The 26732-nt window shown below is 31.5% G+C and overlaps 1 protein-coding gene across 1 annotated transcript; it reads left to right on the top strand.

Moving 5' to 3' along the window:
- Nucleotides 1–930: 930 nt before the first annotated feature.
- Nucleotides 931–24343, top strand: LOC111625003 (tudor domain-containing protein 5-like). The gene is made up of 4 exons (XM_023368015.1): nucleotides 931–1723; nucleotides 12992–13242; nucleotides 20569–20625; nucleotides 23981–24343. The coding sequence occupies exons 1-4, from the start codon at nucleotides 1105–1107 to the stop codon at nucleotides 24326–24328; spliced, it is 1275 nt and encodes a 424-aa protein (XP_023223783.1). The 5' UTR covers nucleotides 931–1104; the 3' UTR covers nucleotides 24329–24343.
- Nucleotides 24344–26732: the final 2389 nt, after the last annotated feature.

The raw sequence follows: 26732 nt of genomic DNA on the forward strand, positions 1-26732 counted from the left end.
TAATGACGTAAAGAAAACTCTGTCATTAGTGGGCTAGATTTCTCGGAGTCTGTCTCTCGATACCCACCCGCCCATCGCGGGCATGGAAGGATGGCTTTTTTTATAATTCTTCACACCCTACTACACTAAGAGGCCTCATTTATCAAGGCCATTATAAGAGGTTCCTCTTCCAAAACGAGAATGAGTTTGTCTGGTATTTCAGGCCCACAATAAGGCGGCCGGGTGGTGAAGGAGGAAGCCTACATATCGGTCGGTTCACCCTCCCGAAAAATTCGGCCCTCCGGCCGTCGGACCTTTTATAACAAGCCCATTATGGTTTGCCAGACTTATAATGAGCCGGTTGGGTGGTGAGGGACGGACACAACGTATCCGGAAGGACCACCACCCAAAAACTTCCTAGTGTTTTTCGATTCGTCCAGATACGATCCCACTTCCCCAGAGACTTAACCGCCCGGCCATCCGGCCACTATCGTAGAACGGAACGGAAAGAAAAAATTAAATCCACAATCGTCACGGAAAAAACATCACGGTTTATGTCACCCATTCGCCTACCAGTGGCCGAGCGGTCTTCGTACCCTGAACTCTGGGAGTTCGGTTGTAGGTTCGCGCCTCGCTCGGACGGGCTGGCCACGTGGCCTAAATAGGGGCCAGTTTCCCTTAAAAAAGACCTCCCAGAAGGCATCCCCCTAGGCAGATCGCCTAAGTGTTGCGTTGCCATAACTTAGCAAACAAGCTACCCATTTAATGCTCCAAGATGGAAGGAGTCAACAAAAAAAATGTAATGCATAATTATTTTTCTTAAAAAATATATCAGGGTTATTAATTATTATTTAATATTGTCTAATTTAATAAATTAAAACATATTTTTAAAATTTTTCAGATTAAACTTAAATTTAAACTAATTATCGTCTGTTCGGAGTTTCATTTGTCGGTACGACAACGATACCACCATTTTTCGTATGTGTGTCGTCATAGTAAGTGTGTGTCGCGCTTTTGTTTTTCGTGTGTTCACGAAGAGTTACGAGAAGACTAGTCTCTATACGAACCCGATAGAAGAATAAAATAGAAAGAACTGTGAGTGTTTAATTTGCCGAAGAAACAAAAATGACAGACGTTAGCAGACAGTTAACAGAAGCCAAACAAGTAATTCGTTCTATTTTAATAACAGCACCTAACGGCTTAACAGTACGTCAGTTAATATCGGATTATAAGAAACTGAATGGAAAAGAATTGCAATTTAGAGAATTCGGCTACGCTAATCCTACGTATTTCTTACAGTCGATGCCAGAAGTGGTTAAGTTAGAATGGTCTCCTTCTATTCAAGACTTTATACTGAAAGGAATTGCCGACGAATCTACTAAACACATCGACAGTTTAGTCAAGAGAAGTAAAAGAAGTAAGAAGAATACACACAATTTTCCTAATTCACGTTCTTCTCGTTTTGATAAGAATTTAAAAACTTCAAATGCAAGACCTACAAAACGTTTTGTTACAGCAGATTTGAAAAATAAAATCCAAGAACTTTTATGTTGCTACAAAAGTGGAATATTATTGAGTAACTTCGAATTGGCATTTTATAAGCGTTTTGGAATCAATTTAGACTTAAAGCTATTAGGATTTTCTGATTTAGAAGAGTTTTTGAAAGAAATGCCAGATATTGTTAGAATGGAAGAAAATGGTAAAAGAGTATGTTCCATTGATAGTATGAAGAAAAGGGAGGAAGGTAAGAATGCACGTGCTTTTCGATTTTTGAATTATGTCAATATATTCTATTGGATCTGTTGTTTAAATACGGCAAAACATGCCTAGACCGGACTGGTGGGGTACTGAAAGTTTTTTTCTGGTTTGGTAAGTCTTAACATGAAAAATCTAAGAATTCCTGTCTGGGCGGTTTTCTGTAAAATTTCCATTTTGGACGTGTTTTACTGTAAAAGTTTAAAAAAGAGTCCAAACAAAGAAGTTCTTGTAATGGATTGTAATGCTAGAACAATCGGGACATTTCAATTTTCAACACTGACTCAGCGCTGATCTCAACATTCGTTAAAATTCGTTCCTTTTTTCAACGTTGAGGTAGCGCTGTTGTCAGCACTGACTCAACATACTCAGCACTCAACAGATATGTAGACTGCTACTTTCCAATGAATTGTGGGTAATTGGTGAGACATTTGAATGGAATCCATCTTGCTGAGAATGGAATTGTGGGAACTAAGCACTTCTTACTTGGTTACTTACTTCTTCTTAGTTGGAATGTCGTTGATGACGTCAAATTGTTGACTTCAACAGTTGCGTTGAAAATTGGAATGTCTCGAATGCCTTTATTCTAGCATTTGTTTCATGAAGATAGAACCTTTTTGTTTTATCTGCATGAAACAAAGGCTGCATTCAGCAGACTCAACAGTTGTAAGGCTGAGCATAAAAACCCTCGCCGTAAAAACTTTATTGCAGACAATGATATTTTACGCCAAAGCAGGTTATAAAATCAGCATAAAGTGAGTCGAGTAGTGTTCAACTTTCGACATGAATACGACCGTAAAATGTTACCATCCACCAATCAGAAATCACTGGAATCCTGGTCATTGTGACATGGTGTGAAAATGGTGAAAAATGAACTTTTGTGTATGTTCTCTTGTTGCTACTTGGAAAAGACCTAGAATAGATCTGGAAAGATTTATCGAAAACATCTGAAAGTATTCATGCATCCCAGAGTAGGTATTTCGATTATAATAATGGATGCCTAAAACATGCAATATGAATGGCCAAAGGAAAATCCTTTAATTTAGAGGAGTATATAATAAAAAAGCTAAGCTTATAAGTGCTGTATATTATCTTAATATACAGCACTTATAAGCTGTATATTAAGATAACAGCTTAATATACAGTATGAAAATATATACAGTAATGATATACAGTAATATGAAAGTTAATATATAAAAGTAAAGATATTATTTTTACTACATTTGTAATTATAGTACAGAAAAAACTTGTAGAATATAATCATTGTCTGTATATCAATATATCACATATACAACCATAACTTTGATACTACCGTCAAAGTAAAAACTTCGCTAGTTGAGTCAGTCCTTCACCACAATCTAAGTGCAAATGCAAATAGGTCACGTGATTAAAAGTATTTACAGCAAGGGTTTTTATGCTAGTGGAGTATTGGCCTAACTTAGCAAATTGGTAGCTGTTACATAGGGCGTATTCAAGATCTCAGCATCAATCCAGCGAAAAGCTGCTGGAAGTGATGCAATTGCTGATGTTTTCTAAAGAGAACAAATGCTGACTGCCAGGAATTTCGGGAGAGAAAAACAAAAAAAAATGGCGAATTATGTGGACTTCCACGTTACGTTAAATGATTTTTGAACTTCTTTAATTAGAACAGATTAATGAAAAGTAAAAGTTTTGAAAAGAGAGAGGGAAAGATATTTTAAATTTTTGTAGGAGTTTTAAATAACTAAATCAATCCTAAGATTATACTTCAATGACTAAAAAAAATTATATGTTGTCTTAGGTAAATATACTAGTACAGTAGAACCTCGATTATCCGGACTAGTTGGGGATGAAGGTAGTCTGGATAAGGAAAAATCCGGATAATCGAAACAAATACTTTAATTTGTCTATTAATGATAATACAACACGTTTTCTTTTCGATGACATATCGGTAATATTAACAGTAAATACNTCTTTCAAATACAGTAGAACCTCGATTATCCGGACTAGTTGGGGATTAAGGTAGTCTGGATAAGGAAAAATCCGGATAATCGAAAATCCGGATAATAGAGGTCCGGATAATCGAGGTTCTACTGTATATTAAAATATTCTATTAAAGTATTAATCTCGAATATTAATTTATTTGGGGTTTATTCATCGACAAATAAATTAAATTCAAAATTGTCAATGCAAAATAGAGCTCTTAAGAGCCTTATGGTGGCTGCCATCTTGTTTGCTAGATTATCCAGTGCTGAAAAAGACGCTTACAGTTTGCTGGAAGCAACTGGAAGCAATCTGAGATTTTGAACAGAGGTGCTGAAAAGTGCTGGCTGCGCACTGAGATTTTGAATACACTCATAGCAACCTGGATCTGCTGAACAATGGGTGTTGCATGAGTTGGAACAGGAAGTTGGTGGCACTATAAGTAGCTTTCCACTTTCACGTGTTGAAACTTTCCCATTCTTAACATCTCACTTCATATCCAAACAGTTTGGATATGAAGTGAGATGTTAAGAATCACTGTCTTTAAAGTTCCTGTAGAATTCAAGAATTAATTCAATTCATAAAATCACAGTTGATTCCTAATACCCAGCTCTAATATCATTATTTGTTGTTCATGATTTATACCTGTTCTATCATTAAAGTGACAGATTTGAATTTATTAAAGTTCTAATAACAATGGAATAAAAACAAACAGAAATTTAACTTTTTATTAGGCTTACAATTTAAATTATCATCATAATAAAAATTAAAAAACTGATGAATTGTTTGGTAAAATAACAATAATAAAAATAAATTTTTGTTTTATATTAGAGTACAGTAGAGCATTGATTATCCGACCCCCGATTAACTGTCACCTCGGTTAACCAACCATCCTAGTCAGCAAATTTCAAATGTCCGCTAGTGATTGGCGCTACAATATTTGGCTATGTCTTGGCTACTTTAATATTATTTTTGCGTGTTTTAGCTGGCAACACTGGATCGACCATGAAAGGGAGCCAGTATTTAAACGAGGCTTAATTTTCTAATTTTTAACGATACAATAGCGACGATTATTATTTTAAAAAATTTTTGTTAGGCTTAACATCGATGAAAATTCAACGCGAAGTAGGTTAATAGCGATATACTAATATACTAATTACATGGGATATAATAATATACTACACTAATAATGGATTTTTTCATACTTTCTGGTTATCTGACTTTTCAATTATCCGACCAACCCCAGTCTCCAATTGAGTCGGATAATCGAGGCTCTACTGTATTGCCATCATAAACTTATATTATATGGGTGCATTTATGCTTTAATGAATGTCTATTCATATATAATATTTGTATTCTCTTATATGGGTGCAACCATCTTTGATCAGTTACAAAAGCTAGCAAAAGGTAGCGTAAATGAAAGATGCTACCAAATGTGATGTCGAAACACCAAACTTGTTCTGAAACAGCACTACCGTAAAGGACATTCAGCAGAAAAATACTCAATCATTTCAGAACTTCCTGCTTTCTTGTCTGAAGTTGCCACATGACCTCATGACATCACTAGGTGTGTGACAAGTTCAGAGAAGAAACCAAGACTCCATAGACAGGAACTCGACATTCTGCTGTTTTTTCAGAAGTGTGCTTTTTGATTTAATTTTATGTTGAATGTTGGAGTAAATGGAGTAAGAATTTTATCGCCATCTTAATAAAAATATTGCTAAGTGGCAAGTTTGGTGCCGTGCAGTGTGACCCCCTGATAACTTTCCTTCTGGCAAGAAAATTTAAAATTGTGTTGCACCATCTGTTAAGATATTCTATTTTAAAAACTTTTTATATTATTAATTTTTATAAAATAAAAAGCTGAAAGCAGAGAAGAGTTTTATTTAAAAAAAAAATTGAAAACGCAAATAACAACCTTACAAATAAAACTTTATAAGTCCGACTCTACTTGCGATATGACACATTATCCTTTCTATCTCCCACACCTTGACCTTTAACCATTAAAAAGTAATAGCCTCAATCCTCTAATTACAGACTTCCTTGCAAAATTTCAGAAATTTTTCACAAAAGGTACAGAAATGAGTTATTAAGCTCTAAATTGGGTGAACAAAATCACCTCCCCCCAAACACACACATTAACATTCATACATATAGAAAAGGCTCAGTTTTTTTGCATTTCTTGATGTTTTAAGGTCCCAAGTCCAAAAATGTTAAAATCTTAGGGTGGTTGTTTTTTTTTACCAATCATCATACTTTCCCTCTGTTATATATGACAGTTAGGAAAGTAATTATAAAATGTTATAAAAGTCAGAGTTGTAATTAGTCCAAATCAAAAACAAAACTAGTATGGTATTTACAAAACTTTCCAGACAATTGAGGAACTTAACTCTAACTTAAAATTCATTCTCTACAGAAAAAAACCAATAAAGATAACTCAAAAGTAAATCACTTACAAATAACTCTTAGAACCTAAGCCACCGAACAATCTTACCAGGAATGCCAAAAGAATTCAATCACTTTGCTAAACCTTGCACTCTATAGCTTTACTTTCTCCGTCTTTTGCTGCTCTGTGTCCCCTAAATGTGATGCTACATTAGCACTTGCCACTCTACCCCATTTACATATGTACTTGCAAACAAATACTTTTATTTCTTTGCAATCTTATTTCGAACAGGAATCATTCCAATCTTTCCATAAATGTATTTGATTTCAAAAATCAGCAAATAAATAGTATTGTGACTACTCTAACACCCTTTGGAGATCTTTTAACCCTAGATGGCTTTACATTTCTCATGAATCATGTAAGTTACTTGTGTCTTTTTGAATTTAAAACTGGGAGTGTAGAAGTTTTTTGTCTTTTAAACAAATTTAAAAATATCTTTGAACTAAATAATAATTATAACTAAAGAAAAAACCAGAAGCAAAAAGCATTTGGATTTGATTCCTTACAATGCTACCATTAAATTTTTATGTAGAGAAGTAAAATAAGAGATCACCAGGGGTGATCTCTTATTTTACATTGGGACACATGCTTCCAATTTTGCCTTGGTTACCCTTTTCCTAATCATAAGGAGGCCCCAAATAACAGAAAATTTGTAACTTCAAACCTATTCTGCAAATATAAAAGAAACTAATCAATGATATTTGTCCATTGACTTATGCAACTTCATCGTATATTGATCAAAACCCTATTCCTTGTTTTCAAGGTCAAGTTAGCCCACATGCAACCAGTGTCATCTTGTGGGAGCACTGATCTGACATTGAATCATAGTTTGAAGCTCCTTAAGCAGTGGCATGTGGTGACATTTGATGATAGAGAACCTGTGTTTCCATAAAAATTGTAAATAAATACTGGAAATGATAAAAATAAACAATTCATTTATTTTAATTTTAAAATAGATACATTGACATACAGTGGTACCTCAGGATACGAAATTAATCCGTTCCGAAACTGAGATCGTATCATGAAGATGTCGTAAGGTGAATCATTTTTCCACATACGATTACATGTAAGACCAAGTAATTTGTTCCAACACAAAAAACACACTCAGATTAAAGCTAAGTAGTACATTAAAAAAAAATAAATATAGTAAGGAAAACACTGAAAAATGCGTTTTGTAGTTGTAAATGTATAAATAACCATAATAGAATAATAATCGATTTTTAAAAAATGTAGTTTTATTTACACTTTACCTTCGAGGATAGACGAAGGTGGAAGTGTAAATTGATGGCGGAAGAGAGGGAGAAGGAAAATGATACTAAAACTTAACTTTCATAACATAATGTAACAATAACTTAGAAATAACTTAGAAAAGATAAAAAAAATTAGTGTTGTTTTATATATATATTTTTAATTTTTATTCACTGCTTTTTGCTTTCTTTCCTTCACTTCCACCAGCACTTTCACTGGATAGAGGTCGCTTGGTAAAATATCTCTCCAAAGAGGTTTGTCTTTGCGTACTTTTTAAAATGTTTCTAAAATGACTTAGGCAAATGTCATTACTCCGAGCAGCAATACGGCCAGTGTGAACCTTTTCGGGATGTTTCTTTTCAATAAAATTAGTCACTTTCTGATAATACCTCAAGATTTCCTTTATCGAGCGAGATCCTTCCACTACGAAGCAAACATGCAGACTGAGATCAATGAACAGAAGCGAATAAAAAATGGCACTGCAAACTAACATAACGTCGTATGGTGAGTTTTTGTTCATATCGTGGAGCAAAAATATGTTCGAATTTCATGTCATATCCTGGAAATTTCATATGCTGGGGCATTCATATCATGAGGTACCACTGTATTACAAATTGAAATGATACAAAAAAGATAGAAAACTTGTATAAGAATAAATGAAAATATTTAAAATGATGGAGTCAGAATATTCTAATCTTACTTAATTGTACTGTGAGTACACAAAAATTCAGATTTTCCTTCTTATCTGACTTACGGAGGCATAAAACCTTCTGAATTCAACCATTTGCTGAATGAAATAGAATTAGAATAAAAAGTTAAAAAAGCAAACCAGTTTTTCCTTTGAGAGAGTCTATTTTTTATTACAACTTATTTATTCCCAAATGCATTTCTCCAGTACACCGGCCTCCTAATTTAGCAAATAGTTTAGAGTTCAGAAGGTTTTATGCCTCTAAGTCAGATAAGAAGGAAAATCTGAATTTTCATGTACTCACTTACAGTACAATTAAGTAAGAATAGAAAAACTTGTTTTTATTATTTTTTATGAACTAACTCTGTTTCCTCTGTAAAGTTGTTAATTACTTCTTCATAAAATATCGCTTGTCATTAATTTCATCAAAGTATTTAAAAGCTCTTTTTTTATTGAAAGCAACGCTAGTGACAACAGTCTTTCCTTTGACTGAGTGTTCTTTGCGAATATTGCTTCATGATTGAAAAACTGCACTCATAGATGGTACTGTAAAAATTAATGGTATTAAATCATATAATTCTTTTAGTACATCTTTGTTCAGGTCGTCATTAATTATATTTTTTATGTCTAAGAGTGACTTGCCAATATAGTCTGGACATGAATATAAATATTGAAATTCACTATATAATTAAGGCAAATCAAAAAATTCTCCATACAATTTACTTAAAGAATTAACTCTCTTCAGAAAATTGTTTTTCATAATAATCAAAATTATTAACATCTAAAAGTGATAAAAATTTTAAAGATTTTGTCTGAAAATTTGTCAGTACAATTTTGTATCAATATATGCATTATTTCATGAAATGGACATTTATATAACACCTTTTTAGACCAATATGTGTTTTTTTTTTTTTTTTGTTGAATTTCTGAAAATTTATCTTTTTCCAAGTGTCCCACATCAAATCAAAATTTTTTTTTCTGTCGTAAAACATCAATAAATTGATTTATTCTAGTAATACAATATGCTATAATAAAATTCTTTTTTGTAATACAGTAGACCCCCCTATAACATGGTAGATATGTTCCGTGTTATATGAATGAGTCACTTAAATACATGAGCCAATCACAGCCCGACATGTGTGCAGTTTACGGACTACGGCTGTTTGAAAGGTTTTCTTCCATAAAATTAATCGATTCTAGACTAATTTGACTCAACATTTCCAAATCATGTATAATTTTTTGGGAATAATCCATATAAACTATGCTATAAACAAAAAATTGTAGGATTACTTACTGAGTGTGCACCATTTGACTAAGCCATTGCTTAAGCTTGTTTTCGTCGTGGAGCGGTGCATCGAATGGCGCTTGCGTGCTTCCTGATAAATTATTTTTCTGCAAAAACTTTGCTGAACTTTTGAGACATCATTAATATAAATATAATTTTTATCGACATTAAATAATAATTGGTTTTTAGTAGGTCCGCTGCTCGTTTAAACTCAACGGCTTGTGCAATATCCGCTGTTGGTCCAGATTCGACCAATCCTGTTGCGACATGAGTCAGCAATGACATTTTACCGTGTTATACGAGCCTCTTTTAGTATGTTATACGAACACAATCACAATTTTTTCGCCCTGTTATATGAATCTGTGTTATGGGGGTGTACTGTATATCAAATAGGATATCTGACTGTGCAAATATTTGTCGAAAAACTAGTACTAAAAAGTGGAAATCGAAATCTATTAAATAATGATATAATCCTCTTGCAGCAATTGTAGTATCAACCATATTCAACAACAAAAGTTTTAATTCTTGTTTATACTCCATAATGCAGTTTACAATCCTGCTATTGTAATTCCATCTAATGGGTGTGACTGAAGGAAAACGTTTTTTGACTTCTAGGTCTAAGGCATGAAAGCTTTTAGATTTAGAGAAAACTAGGTTTAATCTATGAGTATAACAATGTACAAAAATAGCATGTTTGGATATTTCTTTAATTTTGGCTTGGACATCATTATGTTGTCTGGCCATTAGGCAGCACTGTTGTATGCTTGTGCCAATAATTTTTTAGTGCATTGAAATTCATCTAAGTAACTCTTAATGTGAGTGAGTAATGAATTTGCATCTTTATTCTCACTCATATCAGTAACGCTCACAAATCTTTCTTCAGTGTTATCGTTTTCTTTCATGTATCGAAATACAGTTGACATCTGAGTTCTGTGGCTGATGTTGTTTGTTTTATTTACAATTATAGCAACAAAGTTTGCATTTTCAATTTCCTTTTTAATTTCTTGCAATAAAACATTTCCTAACAACTTATGAAACAGAATTCAAAATGATCTCATTAAGCCAGTGAAAAGCATAGACCCCTCCCTAAACCAATTCCCTAAACATTTTTTAATTGATTATCTGACTGACTTAATAAATAAACAAGTTCAATATAATTTCCTCTGTTATCAGATTCAATAGATTCCTATGCCCTCTAAATGCCACTTCTTGCTTTAATAAAAAAACATATAACACATTAATTTAGATATATCTATTAGCCGTAACTATCTTGTTATAATTTTCAATATTTATTTATTTTATATTGTTTACTAATGTTAGTCTATTCTGCTTCAATTTCCAAATTGCTTCAATTTTATGAAAGAATTGATGTGACGTTTATTATTTTCCTGTCTTTTGTGAGCTTTACTTAAATTATTTAAATTATCAAAGCCATTCTTATTCTACACACTAATTTAATTTGAAAATACAGTAGATCCCCCTATAAAAGCGTTTCCTATAGTTATGATTCCTATAAAAATTGTGGCATTATCCGTAAACAACAGTAAAAATAACTCCTATAATACGTAAAACGTCATCGGGCAGCCGAACTACTTACCCGCCGTCCGTAGCGCCACGCTACGGAGAGATTTCTATCGTCTGGATAGTATTATATAAATTATATATAAATTAGGTACTGTATATATAATTATATATTAACTTAATTTATTGTAACTTTATTATAATTAAATATATATTTTTCGCCGTCTAGCGTCACGCTACGGCGAGTTAGGCGACCTATCGTCTGTTTAGTACTGTAATTTTATACATTTCTTGTGAAAGAAACATTTCTTATTTAACGGCCATAAAAATTATTTATATTAATGATGTCTCCAAAGGTCAACGAAGTTTTCGCAGAAAAATAACATCAGAAATCGCGGCCGCGGTTTGATGCGCTGTTCCGCGACGAAACCAAGCTTTAGCAACGGGCGTAGTCGAACGGTACACACTCGGTAAGCAATCCTACAATTTTTTGTTTATAACGTAGTTTATACGGATTATTTTCAAAAAAATATACGTATTTTGGAAATGTTGAGTCGAATTAGTCTAGAATCGATTAATTTTATGAAAGAAAACCTTTCAAACAGCCGTAGTCCGTAAACTATGATTCCTACAAAATTGATTCATAAAGAACGGAACGTATCTACCGTCTTATAGGGGGATCTACTGTAGTAGACATGGCCAACAAAAAAATTTTTGCATTTTTATGCATCCATAAAGCCATGTTATGTCTTCATAAATTTTCTCATGAAAATGTCAAACAAATTTTTTTGTTGACGTATTTATATTTAATTTAGGCATTAGTCTTTCTCTTTTAATAATGTTTTATTTTGCATTATATGATTTTGAGCCAAAACTTTTTATAAATAAATTTTCAATATCACAGTTACATTCTGAATCTCTAGCCATGATATAAGGGCTAAAGTTAAAAATAAAATTATAAAAATTTACTTGGTGAAATAAAATGTGCAGTGGATATTCATACCTAGTACAAAATATTCTTCAATTATATGAATATACTTTTAAAGAAAATTATAATTAAATATAATTTTGTAAAGAAACATACATAAAAATAACAAAATATTCTTTACTCTTTAAATCTTAAAACAGTTCACTTAGTCAAATAGCTCCCTATGAGTGGTTAATGGATAGAATCATTGGAAACATTATACGATATTTTGGTGTGTAGCATCCAAGAGGTAAACTGTATGAAGTTGTTGCTTTTTGAAGCTTATGTGCAAATGTGTATAATTTGGATGTTTTACATGATTAAAATATTTTCACTATGGAAGCTATCCTGTATTCGAAAATACAGTGCTTCCGTTGGGAATATGCATATACTAATTTATATTCGAATATACAATTGCAATCTTATAAATTTTTTTCACATGTAGTATAGAAATTCGTAATAAGATACATAATGCGGTTATAATAAAATGTTAATTTTAATTAATTCAAAGTATGTTAAAATATGAAAATAATCACACAAAGCAGCACTTTCACAGCTTCCATGGACTGCACACTACTGTCCTTGAGTAATGTATGTGTAATGAGTAATGTGTATGAGTAATGTATGTGTAATGGTGTCCTTTGTCATTTTTCCCAAAATCCCTATTCTAAGCTTGCTATTACTGAAGAAACATTAAATTTAGTTTACTGTATGTATATGTGATGGACAACTATTTATCTTTGAAATCTAAATTGATTAGTTGGTGTTTGTGTACATTCCATTTAATTTTGAATATGTTTCTTTTTTTGTTTTTTGAAAAATACAAATTACACTGAAAATTTTCAATATCAAGTAATATCAGCTCAAGAATTTTATGACTACTAAATTAGCCTATTGTGTACATTTTTCAAGATCAAGGAAATTTTCCTCTACTTCATTTTAAAAATTAATATTCTTTCCGGTCAAATAAAAAAAATGCAGGTTGTTATATCAGTTTAAAAATTTATAAATTGAATTTAATTGAAAAAAAGGAAATCTTAATTAGTAATATATTTTTTCTGTCTTAATAGTTAAACTTTTTTTTAATTATTAAATATGTCAATTAATACAATATATTTAATTAAATATTTTTATTTTCAGTATTCCCTAAAGATACTAGCATGAAAACATTTAATGAAAATGAAAGAAATCATCATAACCTTTTAATTTCAAACAATAAAACATATACTACCATAGAAATAACTCCAAAGAAATCTAATAATGAAGAAAAGTATAATAATCAGAGTCTCACAAATAAATTGGAAAGTTCTCAAAATTTATCAAGTATAAAGAATATTTTATTTGAATGTCCTACAAGTGAAAATAATGACATAAAGGAGGAACTTCGTAAGGTAAAAATTTGAATTTTCTGTTTTTTATGTAAAGAATGTGCTGTTATTTCATTGCACTTTTTCACTACTTTAGTCATTTAACTCTTGATAACAACACTCAATGTATGGATTGTCAATATTATCTTCGAAGCACTGATACTAATACAGGGTTTAAGTTGGGAAAAAATTTTGTAGCGTTTTAGCTAATTTTATTAAAAAAGTTGTAGCAAAATTTTAGAAACTTTAGCCGATGATATATCCTTACATCTGACAGCAACAAATTTTTTAAACAAATCCCACTCCATTAGAAATTGTGTTTTTAAAATTACAATATTAAGAATTAAGTATTTGTTTATTGGAAACTTTCATGTCTACAAGGCAGAGAATACGTGATGCCTGTCAAGTGGACTTTTTTTTCCCTTAATCGGAGTGACAAGAGATTGTACTCAGTCGATACAAACTGTCTCATTTTAGGAGAGATAGGGTGGCATTAGGGTTAACACACAGCAGGTATTGGGTTGGTTTGGTTGGCAATTGTAAATTAAGGCTGATAGTCAACAAAAATATTTAAGTGTCAGCAAAACAGTTTTAAATATAAACAAAATTATATTTTAATTGAAAAAATATTAGATAAAATTATTTTTAATATTTAGTATGTTTACTTATAATGATAAAACACTTGAAAACACCTTAAATACTTTTTTGGCAAATCTTTTTGTTAAACCTGACCTAGTCCTATGAAAAGGGTTGAAGACATTCTTTTATAGAAATCAAAGTGTTGCTGAATAAAATATTTAAGTTGTTGGATGTTCAAGCTAAATTAGTTTCAGCCTATATAGAAGTATTTTTTAATGATAATACGTCTTTCCCATTATAACTAACTAAAGTTTTTGATTCACAAGTGATGCTGTAATATGTTAAATTTTCGAATGCATTTTGCATGATTCTAAATAAAAATAATTGTTTGTGCTATATTTACTGCTGTTTTGAGTTTTAAGAATTGATTTTTCAGGATGAATCAGTCTAGGCATTTGTTTTGATTTTTTTTTCCTGAAATAAGTAAATGCAATTGTGCATTTAAGAAAACCTGGTTTGTGTGAATGAATTCAAAACTTGGTTAACTCATGAAGATGATGATATTCATTAGGTTCATTGCATTATTTGCCAAACCTCATTTAGTGTTAAATATGATGGAATTACATCATTTTCAGGCATGCTGATTGTAAGAAGCATTAAAAAAGAAGTGCATCTTTTCACTACCTTCCTTCTCCCCTGGTCATCATGGCCAACAAAATAGTTTTCAAAGATGGTAACCTTAGATCACATGATGAGATAGGTTTTTTTTTCTTTTTAGTCAAAGAAAGGAAATTAGCTGTAATTTGTTTGTAGTGTTGCAATATTAACTTTATATATATATATATATATATATAAATTACTTGTCCTAACTGACTGACTTATTCATCATTGCCCAGAGCAAACCGCTGAACCTAAACAGGTGAAATTTGGTACACAGTTAGGGTATGTCATGAAAATGCCCACTAAGAAGGGATTTTTCGAAATTCCCCCGCGGAGGAGAGCATTAAGGCTTAACCTGAAGAATGGCTTCTACTGTACTATTTTAGATGCAATTTTTTTTTGTTTTCAACTATGTTTAGTCTTCATTGAGAACTTAAGTGTATTAAATTGATAACATTTCAGACATTGTTATAAATATTTTTATATATTTTGATTTTTTTAACCAAATGTTCAAATTGTTTTAAATTCAAATTTGTTATTGCATATTGGTTATAGAATGGTTGAATAAGTTCCAGAAAATTGATCAAATTGAAAACAGTTCATTTGATTCTCAGCAATTCTCATCATTCTCAGCAGTATAATGATTACTATGGTTGTTGAAATACTGAATATAAATGGAGTTTGCTTGCAAAATCTGCATGAGTGAAGTTGCAGGTAACAGATAGTCTGCAATAAGATTACAAATTTATTTTCTACTACATAATAAAAGCATGCAAATCTGCATATAAATGGAGAATATTCAGGTTTCTTTCAAAAGAACAATTCTGAATTTCTTGATCACTTTCCATTCTTAAGCTTGATGTTTATTAATGAATTTATCATGCTCATAATGTAAATCATTAATTCTTCTAAATTAAAATAAAGTTTAGGGAGTATTCAAAAGAATCGGAATCAGGAGTTTTTGGCAGAATCAGAATTAGAAATTTTGGTATCATCCCATCACTATTTAAAACATCTTAAAAACTAATAATTTTAAGATGCTTTAACCACTTGGAAAATGTTAGTTTTTTAGTGAAATGTGCGAAGAAAGTTGTTGCTAAATCTAAATTCTTGTAGCATTTTAGCAAAAAAACTAGCAACAGCTTAAACCCTGTTAATAAGAATGTTCATTCTCTGAATGAATTTTACTAAAATTATTTTTTCATAAAAGTAATCATTTTATTGAAATTTTACAATTTCTACTTATAATTAATTTTTTCTTAATGTTGTAATAGGCATTTAAGAAAATTGATAGTCATACGTTATTTATAATAATTTTGTTGTTTAAACATTTATTATTTTAATTATTATTAAAATATTAATTTAATTATAATTATTAAATTTAGCAAGAGATAGCACTTAATGCCTTCCTCTAATGCCAAATTATTTAATTATTTAGTTCTGTTTACTTTCCTGCCTGTTATGTATATACATAACAAGGGAAAGTATTGGAATCACGTCAAATTTGACACACCGGATTTTTTGCAAATCTCTACATTATGAGACTTCCTAAAGCAAAAAAAATGGAAAAAATTTCCATGGATGTGTGTGCAAAAGTTAAGCTGTGGCTGCTACTTATTTATGAAAAGCTATTTAAGCTATATTTCAGTAAGCCTGTAATTTTAGTCTTAAGCATTACGCCAGCTAGTCTTCAAAGCAAAACTGAATTTTGTTGTCAGCAGAATTATTCACAAAGTTTACTGAAAAGTTTTAGTATGATTAATCCAATACACAGGATGTACGTGGCTACATCCTGTGTATGTGTATGTAAGTCTACTATGCTAAAATAATCGAAAAGGACATTTGGATATGGATGTAAATGAATTGTTTGCAAAGTCAAGTTTGTATCTGTATCCTCTTGAAGAATTTAATCTCTCTCATGCAGTAAAAATTCATTAAAGGATGTGGAACAAGTACATGAAAAGCTCCTTACAGATGTTCAGACACATTATATTGCAGACTGTAGGCATATCACACCAAAAGGACCATTATACTTTAGTTACTTAGGGCCATGAGATATCTACAGCAAGAACAGAGAAAAGTGCAGGAAGTGAGTATGATATCATCACCATTGCAAGAGCTCTTTCAATTGAATTGAAGACTGTTCTGATAGATGAATGGAAGCTCGTTCAACTGGAAGGATCAGATAGTGCTGGAACACATCATGTGGATGTATTCTATTCTAATAAAAGACAAGAGAGGCTATCTGCGATTTAGTGCAGACTTTACCCCTGTATGAATAGGAAGGAAGAGTAAAAGAAAGTAAGAGTTAGAGAGAAGAGGAAATAAAGGAAGATAGGAAAGCATGTGGATGTATTCTAGGATGAGATGTTCAGAAAGTGCACTGACATAAGATGATCATAGTTACTGCTTGTGCATCTGCCAAAGGTTATATTATACACGCAGCACTAACTTTGTGTCACATTAATGCTGATGTAGAGTACTAATTCTCTTTTTTTTGACATTTTACAAAAAATTTATTACTCTAGTGCAACGGTTCCTAACCTTTTTTCATTAGCGTTTCTCCGTGGCATTTCCAACTTCCCAATGAGCAATGCATGCACAAATCTCTTACTGCCTGTTTGTAGAGTGTCACCGTTTTAAATTTTATTTTGACTCGGTTCTCGGTCCCCTGAATACCTACAAGTCTGGTTTTTTTTATTCGCGCATGATTTGGGCACCTAATACTCTGTGCCAAATTGCATCTTCTGACGTGTGCTCCTTCATACCTCTAAGATGGTAACATAGCAGGCAGTATAGTTTTAAAAACAAGACAGTCTTGTCAATAAAAAATTAATAAAAATACTGAATAAATAATGAAAAAAATTACTGCTTGTAGAGAAAATCTGGAGAAACTAGCTATGTCTTTTTTCTTGCTAACATTAAAAAATACTTTTTATAAACAAAAAAATCAAACAATTTTCTCAAACAATATGTGGGGATATTGTTGAGAGATGATAATAATAACTGTAACACACCCCACCATCAAAGGCCATAGCATAATCATTAATCACACACAATGGTATCCCCACTACTATTGACTGACTGTGCAACATTTATTGATCTGTTGCATTGTACAATCGGCAGCATAAGTTTTTATTTCTATTTTTGCATTTTGAAATGTATAATAAAGTTTCTGATTGTTGCAAGGAACATTTTTTACCTAATAATTTTTTAATGCTATTAATTTGTGATACATAATATATTACAAATATAATCAAACACCAAAACACTTGCTGAGCCTACTATTAATTTAATACAGTAGAGCCTCAAACTCAGCACTCTGGATAACTCGGCCACACCCTTGCAGGGCAAAAAAATCCTTAGTTAATTAATTTTCATTATAGATAGCTTTATGCCTCATAAAGTATTTTTCTGAGGTCTGTCTTATCAAGTAAATTACTGTACACAGTGTATTCATTAATTTTCATTTTCATGTAGTAAAGGCTCTATGCCTTCATAAAGGACATACTTTTCCTTTGTTTAAGGGTATTTGGGCAGTTTATTCTCTGTTGTATTTTCAAGCAAACAATACATACAAGTACAGTACAATATTTTCTGAGGAAACACGCATACTTATCCTTTTTTAACCCCATTCCCGATAACCTGGCATTTTCACAAACTCGGCCACCCTTCAGTGCACATTAGGCTGAGTTTTCTAGGCTCTACTGTATTGTAGAACAGTAATTTCCTGAGGATGGCCTATTAAAAATAGGCTGAAAGCATTTGAATATTAAATTAATAGTAGGCTCAGCATAATATATTATTTTTTCTACCATAATAATTAACTTTTTTCTGTACCCCTAAACAACCTATCGTGTACCCCCGGTTGGGAATCGCTGCTCTAGTGCAAAGTGCATATGAGTGATTCCAAAGTTATCTTGAAGACTATAAAAGGACAATTGAAGAACAGGAGAAAAAATATGAAGTTGATAAGTTGAAGTAAGAATTAAGAGAGAAGCAAGAGTAAGTTTCAAAAAAAAGAAGAAATTGAAACCATGAAATTTTCATCACTTCAAGTGTAAAAGGATTATGAACAACTGTGATATACCCTATTTCAAGAAACAACAAAGTTGCTGCAAAAAGCCATAGCAAAAAAAAAAACAAGAGAGAAATCAAATTGGCAGAAGACATGCTTGAAGTGAAGAAGATTCAGGATAATGGAGATACAATCAAATAAGAAAGTAAACTGTATTCACAAAGCTCTTGGTAAAAGAAAATCTGATTTAATCAATTTAATCAAATTTCTTTCCAAGAAGCCTAAAACGTAAGCAACAGATGAAGTGTAGAAATTGAAAATGGTATATAACTACATCCATATATTTTGAACTAACTGGAGAGATAGATCACAAAAAATCACACCTTTAAAATCCAGCAATGAATTTAATAAAATAATGTTTTCGACCAGTTTCACTGACCTTCCATAACTAAAGGTCAATGAAACTGGTAAAAAATGTTGTTTTATTAAATTCAATTTAATTGCTGGATTTTTAAAGGTGTGATATATAATAAGAATTCAAACTGATAAGTTCTATAGATTTGTGATGGCAGAAAATCATTTGCTAGTTTGTACAAGACAAGACACAGAACAGTATTACTGTACAAGTTAGATATCTCTGTACAGATGTCTTGCCCTTTTTGTATTAACTCTGCAGATTGAATGTTTATTGAAAATTATAAAATTTGTTCATGAAAGAGATTGTGATAATTTGTGCAAATTGTGAAATAATAGAGTACTCTGACAGGCAACAAGCTTTTTATTTTGATAAACTGCAATTTCTTCTGATTTTCAATGGAGTGATGATGAAAAATAGTATCCAGTAAATAGTATACTACATAACAAAGAATACTCAAACAGGTTAATAGCCTTGTTTGAGTTTCCTTTGTTATAAATAAACCCTTATCTTATAGTCTGGTAGTACAGTGGAACCTCGGTATACGACCTTAATCCATTCCTGGTGTTTGGACTTATACTGAATAGGACGTATACCAAACCAACCTTTTCCATAAGAAGTAATGTAAAAATGATTAATCCGTTCTCATGTAAAAAAAATTGCTGGCTTTAAACACCTGGCTTTCCTCGCTAGTTTCTGCTTGATTTTTCATGAGATCAGCATGTATCCTTTTAACTTTCTCGCAAATAATTTCTTCCGATACGCTGTCGCCGGCACACTGTTTTTCAGTTATTCAAAGCAAAAGCAATTTCTCGACATGATCTAATGTCTTCGATCTCTGTTTAGAAATTGATTTAACCCCTTTCGCAACGTTAGCAAATTTAATAATGTCTTTATTTTTCACGATTGTCGATATCGTCGTTCTCGGAATACGGAATGCAACAGTTAAATCTCGTTAAATCTCGAACACGCGTGCCACCTTCATATTTCTCAACAATCTCTTTTTTCAGTTCCGTTGTGATTCTAGTCATTTTTTTATTTTTCTGTTGCCCTTTTGCAATTCATGATTAATAAAAATAATAAAATGTTACTTACAAATTAAAATCAGAAGAAATTTAACAAAGTTATAAACCGTAGCACCGCGAACGTCTAGTCTAGTGTAGTACACCGATAGTGCTACTTGTTCATAGATGGCGCGTATAATTGAATTAAGTTGTATACCGAACAAAAGTCGTATACCGAGCAAAATTTGTTTCGTCCAAACAGGACGTATTCTGAATTTGACGTATTCTAAAGCAGACGTATACCGAGGTTCCACTGTAATTGTTTTAGTCCAACAGGCCTAAAATGTAAATTGAGTGAGAAATTTGCCTAATATATTTCACTGTGTATTTTCTCTTGTAAGCATTACTTAAAAGGTATGTATTATAACTGGAATTTTATTGTTAAAAACACGTCATATCTTTTTACACCAGCAATTTATTTTTTGGAATTTAAGTAGTAATGTTTAATTAATATAAAGATACCTGAAAATGGGCATTAAATATATCTAAAAACGTTAACACAATGTAATAATTACTTTATAAATTTAATAAATTTCTAGTGTAGAAATGTGCGAAGTGTTTTTGAACATTAAAAATTAAACACACACATATATAAACATTAAATATTTTTTAAGGTATTGTCATGTCATCCTGATGGAATCTGGGCAACTGATTTTATGAAAAAATATGAAGTAAGTGAAAAGTATTTATTTCTTTGTTTTTTCAATTTTGTAAAATAATAAATAAATAAATCATTTGCTATCATTTGCAGAGGATTTGAACTTAAAATTAGAAATCATAAATTTTCTATTAGATAAATATATTATACTGCATAATATTGTGTGTAAAGAAACTTATAATTTAAAATAGAGAAATTAGATATATAATATATTGCTGTTCCAGAATAACAATGACACAAATGCTGAATTAATAATTTTTTTATTAAAATTTTATCAAAAAATTTTTAATGAATCAATCTCTTAGTTAATCTTAACTATTATTATGAAGATCTTTATTATAAAAAAGAACAAAGAATTGTTGTTGAACTTTAAAATGAACAACGATGAAACATGCAGTTTTAAGTTATTCATAAAATATGAAAAGTATTGCCACAATTAACTTTAAAGTAAGAAATAGAATAGAAGATTAAAATAAGAAGTATTTAATTGTTCAATTGTTGAAAAACTATCATTTCAGAATTAGAATTAATGCAACAATTTTCATTAAACAAATCTATGAAGTATTACTTTTTTCTTCCCTCATGCCATTTTCATTAATTAATTAATTTATTTATTTTTATACATTTACTTTTACAATGACGTTAGGATTTACATTTGTGAAAAAGAATACAGCCATACTCCATTATCCAAATCTAATGCATTTCTGAAGATAATTTAAATATCAGGGATTTGGATATGGACGTTTTTCATTATTTTTAATGCAAAAAAAATTTTAACTTATTTCCACTCCATCCAAATAATCCCAACCAATTTCTCCAAATGATGCAAAACACCTATTTACCTATCAATTCATATTAAGCACTACAAACTCCAATTATCTTATTAACAAATACTTAATGAGGTTGTTCAAGGACATGTTTGTAAGATATAATTCAATAAATAAGTTTGTACAGTTATACCTAGTAGGAATTATACACTGAGTGGCCAAAAAATTAGAGACACCCTCTAATAATGAGTTGGTCCACCTTTAGCTCTGATCACAGCCGATATTCTTCTTGGTATGGATTCAACAAGTTGCTGATACTATTGCTGAAGAAAGTTGGCCCACGCTAACATAATGGTAGCTCTAAGTTGGGTCAGATTGGATGGTGGTATTTCCAAGCTCTGAAGTGATCTTTTGACTTTGTCCCACAAATGCTCTGTAGGATTGAGGTCAGGGGACTGAGCTGGCCATGGAAGCAGGTTAAACTATGATTGATGTTCCTCAAACCAATTTGAGACCAATTGAGCACAGTGGCAAGCTGCATTATCCTGCTGAAAGTGACCATCTCCATCAGGGAACATTACAGTCATAAATAAGTGTATGTGATTGGCAATGATGTTGAGGTAAGCTGTTCTATTCAGAGATGTGTCCACAAATATCAAGGGACCTAGTGTACTCCAGGAAAACATTCCGCACACCATAATTCCACTGCCACCAGTCTGAAGAGTTGTCATTTGGCAGGAGGGGGTCCACGAATTTGTGCTGTTTGCACCATATTCTGATCACGCCATCTGCATGATGGAGCAGGAAATGAGATTCGTCAGACCAGGCTACTTTTTTCCAGTCCACAAGTGACAATTTCATCGTTCCTGGGCCCACAACGGGTGCCTTTTTCTGTGATACCAAAGGCACACTTGATGGTCTCCTGCTGTTTAGCAGCAGGATACCATCCTTTGCAAAGTGTGTTTTGTTGTGCATTGGGATATGCTTTGTGATGCATCTGCATTGAATTCAGATGTAATTTGTCGTGTTGTTGCCCTTCTGTTGCTGTGGACTATGCGTGCTAATCGCCTTTCACCTCATTCTCCAGCCTTTTTTAACCAGAATTGTCCTTATCGCTTGAAGTTTTTTTTTCTCAACTGCCACTCTCTAAACACTCGAGATACTGTTGGGCGAGAAAATCCTAAAAGAGTCGTCGTTTCAGAGATGCTGACACCAGCTCTTCTTGCACCGATGATCATTCCTCATTCAAAGTCATTTAAATCTTTTGTGTTATCCATTTTGACATTATCTTCTATGATAACTATGCTGTCTGAAGCTGAGCATACCTTATATAAACAACTCTGCATTGTTACGTCACTCTACATCACTATCAGACTGATTTACTTTCAGATAAGGAGTGTGTCTAATTTTTTGGCCACTCAGTGTATATTAACTGTCTTTCTTGAATACACAACAGACAGCAATGATAATGTACAGTATACTTTTATATTATACTATTACTGTATAAAAATAAAAACAATAATGAAAATAAGCAAACAAGATAATGAACTGTTAAGAGTAAGTTTAGTGATTTAAATCATTAAACTACACAACTATAGTAACACAGACACTAATGGAACAAATGAAAACAAATATTGAAAATTGGAGTCATTTCCTATTTCTTACTTTTACTAATATGACTTTCAAATTTCTCACAAGTGCACTATAAATAAATCCATGATACTGGAATTATTCAGTTCACATATCACACAGATAATAAAGAATATCATTAGTTACAGCAGGATATAATCATATTTCGTCCACTAGTACGTGTCTATTAACAGGACTTATTAAACTGGCTTTAAGGATACTGCAACTCAGTTTCACAGATTAGAAAATTGTTTTATTTTCTAATCTGTGAAACTGAGTTGCAGTATCCTTAAAGCCAGTTTAATAAGTCCTGTTAATAGACATGTACTAATGGACGAAATAAGATTATAATAAATTAAGGACATTGAGTCATATTAATCTAAGTTACAGCAGGAGTTTGGATACTGGATTATAGCCATAATTGTAAGATATTTATTTTTTCCAAAATTTTTTTATTCTTGCTTAAAGTTTTTTGTTGTTGTAACTGATTCTTTCTCTCTCAAAATGTTAGCAAATATTTTTAAAAAATTAAAAAGTTTGGAATCATCACTGAACAACTGGAACAAGTTAGTAAACAGCTTAAGTTGAACACTTTAAAGCAAAATTAATATACAGGATTGCCTAAAAGTCAGTTAACCAAGATATATTTTTAAGATCATTTTCAGAACAGTTATAACCAGTTTGGAGCAGTTTCATATTGTTTGCTATTTTTGCTTCCAATGATTCAACTGAATTAGTAGACAAGCAGTGATTTCAGGCTAATTTTAACTATTCTTGAAATATACTTTAGTTAATGGACATTTGGACCATCTTGTACAGTTACAAAATCTGATTTTGATCAAATTGCTTTAGAACTTATTAAATCTTATAATTATTATAATCTTATGTAACTGAACATGTTCATGCTGTATTGACATTAAAATCAGAAACCATTAAATTTTGTTTTATCTAACTAATAAATTACTATTTCAGGAAATTTTAAAAAAAGAATTAAACCTAACAGAAATGGGATATTCAAGCTTAATTGAGCTAGTTTCATGCTTTCCTGATATATTTTTTATCCATCAGCCTGAGTTATGTAAAGATAATTGGTTGTTATTGGATGTAAATAATTCTGCAGTAAAATCACTTAAAGAGGATACTAAAAAAGGTATGATAATTTTTTATTTCTATGTTGTTATGACAGATTTTTATGTTTATGTAAAGGATATTCAACTCAATCCAAGATTTAAACAAAATTTTATGATACTTTTAATGCATTTTCTTCATTGGTGTGAATTTTATTTGATATGCTTTTTTCTTACATTAATTAATAATTAAAACATCCTGAAGTGCTTATGAAAAGCTTATCAAGGAAAGTTTTCTAGAGAACTGTATATTTGCATACTGTTAAATAAACTGATATGGAGCAGTTTACTATTCTAAAGTCAGATTTTATCATGGTGAGGTGAATAATTTTTAGATGTATGTTATCCTGCATCAAAAGTGTTTCTTTTTGATTAAATGTGAAATATTGTCAGTGTATCATGTCTGTTTTGCAGAATTGCAGCAGTATCTGTTTATTGTTAAATATACAAAACGAGATCTTTGTATGAATGATACTTTTCATATCTCACAATAAACTGACTTTGTAACTGATTCTATTTCCTTTAATCATATTAGGATTGATCAAATGAAACCTGTTTGTGTTGTGTTACATGGTTTGGTACAGTGGGAGAGGAATGACATCACGTGGTGTGAAAAGCATACACCAATGAACAAGCGAGGAGAAGTTGAGTTGTCTCACATGTTTGTTTCTAATATAGAGTAGTGAAAACATGGCTGGAGTTATTCGGAATCTGTCCAAGGTCAAAACGTGGTACCACCACTTTGAGCCAACCGGTAGATGAGCAAGTGTGCTATGGAAACATGCCCAGCTTACCAACACACAAAAAAAATTAATTCCTTGGGGTTTTTTGTTCATCTCGGAATAGTGCTTGGAAAACCCCTAAGTAATTGATTTTTTTATATTAAATAATTATTTCCACTCAAATGCGAATCTGACAGCCAAAAAAATTGACGGAAAATAATTGCAACAAAATAAATATACCCCCAAAAAGTGTTTTTACAGAAAAACTATATAAAAATTAAAAATAATTTAAAATGAATGATTTTATTTGAAAAATATAGATACACTGTCAGCTTTCCCGGGTAGTTCTCATGTACGCCTCAGGGTAATATTGGTTTAAAGCAGGAAGGGAACTAACTTATTGCATCTATTCAAATATAACACAAAATTTTCAATTTTTATGCTATTAAAATACTGGGGGTCAAAAAAAAGGTATGGGGAAAAAATTCAACTGAATAAAAAACAAAAAAACTCTGCTGATGTCATAGAAAACATTCAATAGTGTTTTAAAAAATTTTACCCAAATTGGGTAAAATTTTAAAAGTCAAATTGGTCAAATAGAAGTTTAGAACAATTTAATTAATTTAATAAAAAACGCCCATAAATAAACAATAGTGCAATTAATTAGCTAATTAATAAATCATCATAAAAATTTTTTGCGACAAAAATAATTCATTAAATTTACATAGGTGATAGATAATGATGTATATATGCTGATCCATACATTTTTCGAAAAGTTATAAGTCAAGGTTCGTTAAAGCCCATACCTGAGTTAGCTCAGGCTAGGGACTGCGCCACTTTATGCATAGTCTGAGTTATCTCAGGTGAAGGACTGAAGGGGTTTTAAGACACATTCCTCCACCTATAAGGTTATGATGACTGAATTTTTTTGACATTGTAAGGCCTTTGCTGGTGGATTTTAAAGACCATTAAATGAGCATCAATACCAACCACTACAATGCAACATGCTTCGGCACAAAAAGGTCGGGGGTCTGCACCACTCTTCCTATGGCCTTGGTCTTGTTTATTTGGATCTTTAAAATAAGTTCTTGACAGAACTCTTTAACTGATGCGAAAGCAGTCACCCAGTGATTCAAGGACCAACCAACATTGTTCTTTGTGGACGATTTATGTCGTCTCTCCAAGCAGTGGGTTCATGTCTGAATGCCTGTGATGACTTTTTAACAAACAAAAGTGCATTCTGGCTTTTTCTTATTTTTCTTTCTTTAATTATGCCATACTGACAGCTATACTGTTACATTTGTCTTAATAAATTTACTTAAACGGGTTTAATTTGATCAATCCTTGTAATAAAATTTCTTTGATCAATTTTATTATGATTATTTTCATTTGTTGCTTACATATGATGATTCAGATGATTTATAAATTCCTTATGGAATTCTTGAGCTTTCCTACAGATATTTGGATGGAAAATGATGGGTTACATTGATTTTAAACAGCCAGACATTTAGAAATACAAATATTAATGAATGATAGTGTTAATCTAGAACAAGGCTTCTTAAACTTTTTTATTCATGACCCCATTTATGATTGTGATTTTTTTCGCGACCCCCCCCAAATAAAATAAAGTTATATACAAATTTGCAAAAACAATAATGGTGTACTACCACAGTTCAATCTTGTGTTACAATGGAACAGAGACAATTGAATACACTGAAAAGCAACAACACTACACTAGTTCACACTACAATGTTGTTGAATTGTTGTCTCGCTGCACCAGAAGTGACACAAAGCGCACTCACAAAACCTATTGCACAAAGCTTGCCATTTTCAAACTCTCACAAATTATTTTCAATATTTTTCATTAAAATCTTG

The sequence above is a fragment of the Centruroides sculpturatus genome, unplaced genomic scaffold (genome assembly GCF_000671375.1).
Source record: "Centruroides sculpturatus isolate CEXI.00-Female unplaced genomic scaffold, Cexi_2.0 scaffold269, whole genome shotgun sequence".
Lineage (NCBI taxonomy): Eukaryota > Metazoa > Arthropoda > Arachnida > Scorpiones > Buthidae > Centruroides > Centruroides sculpturatus.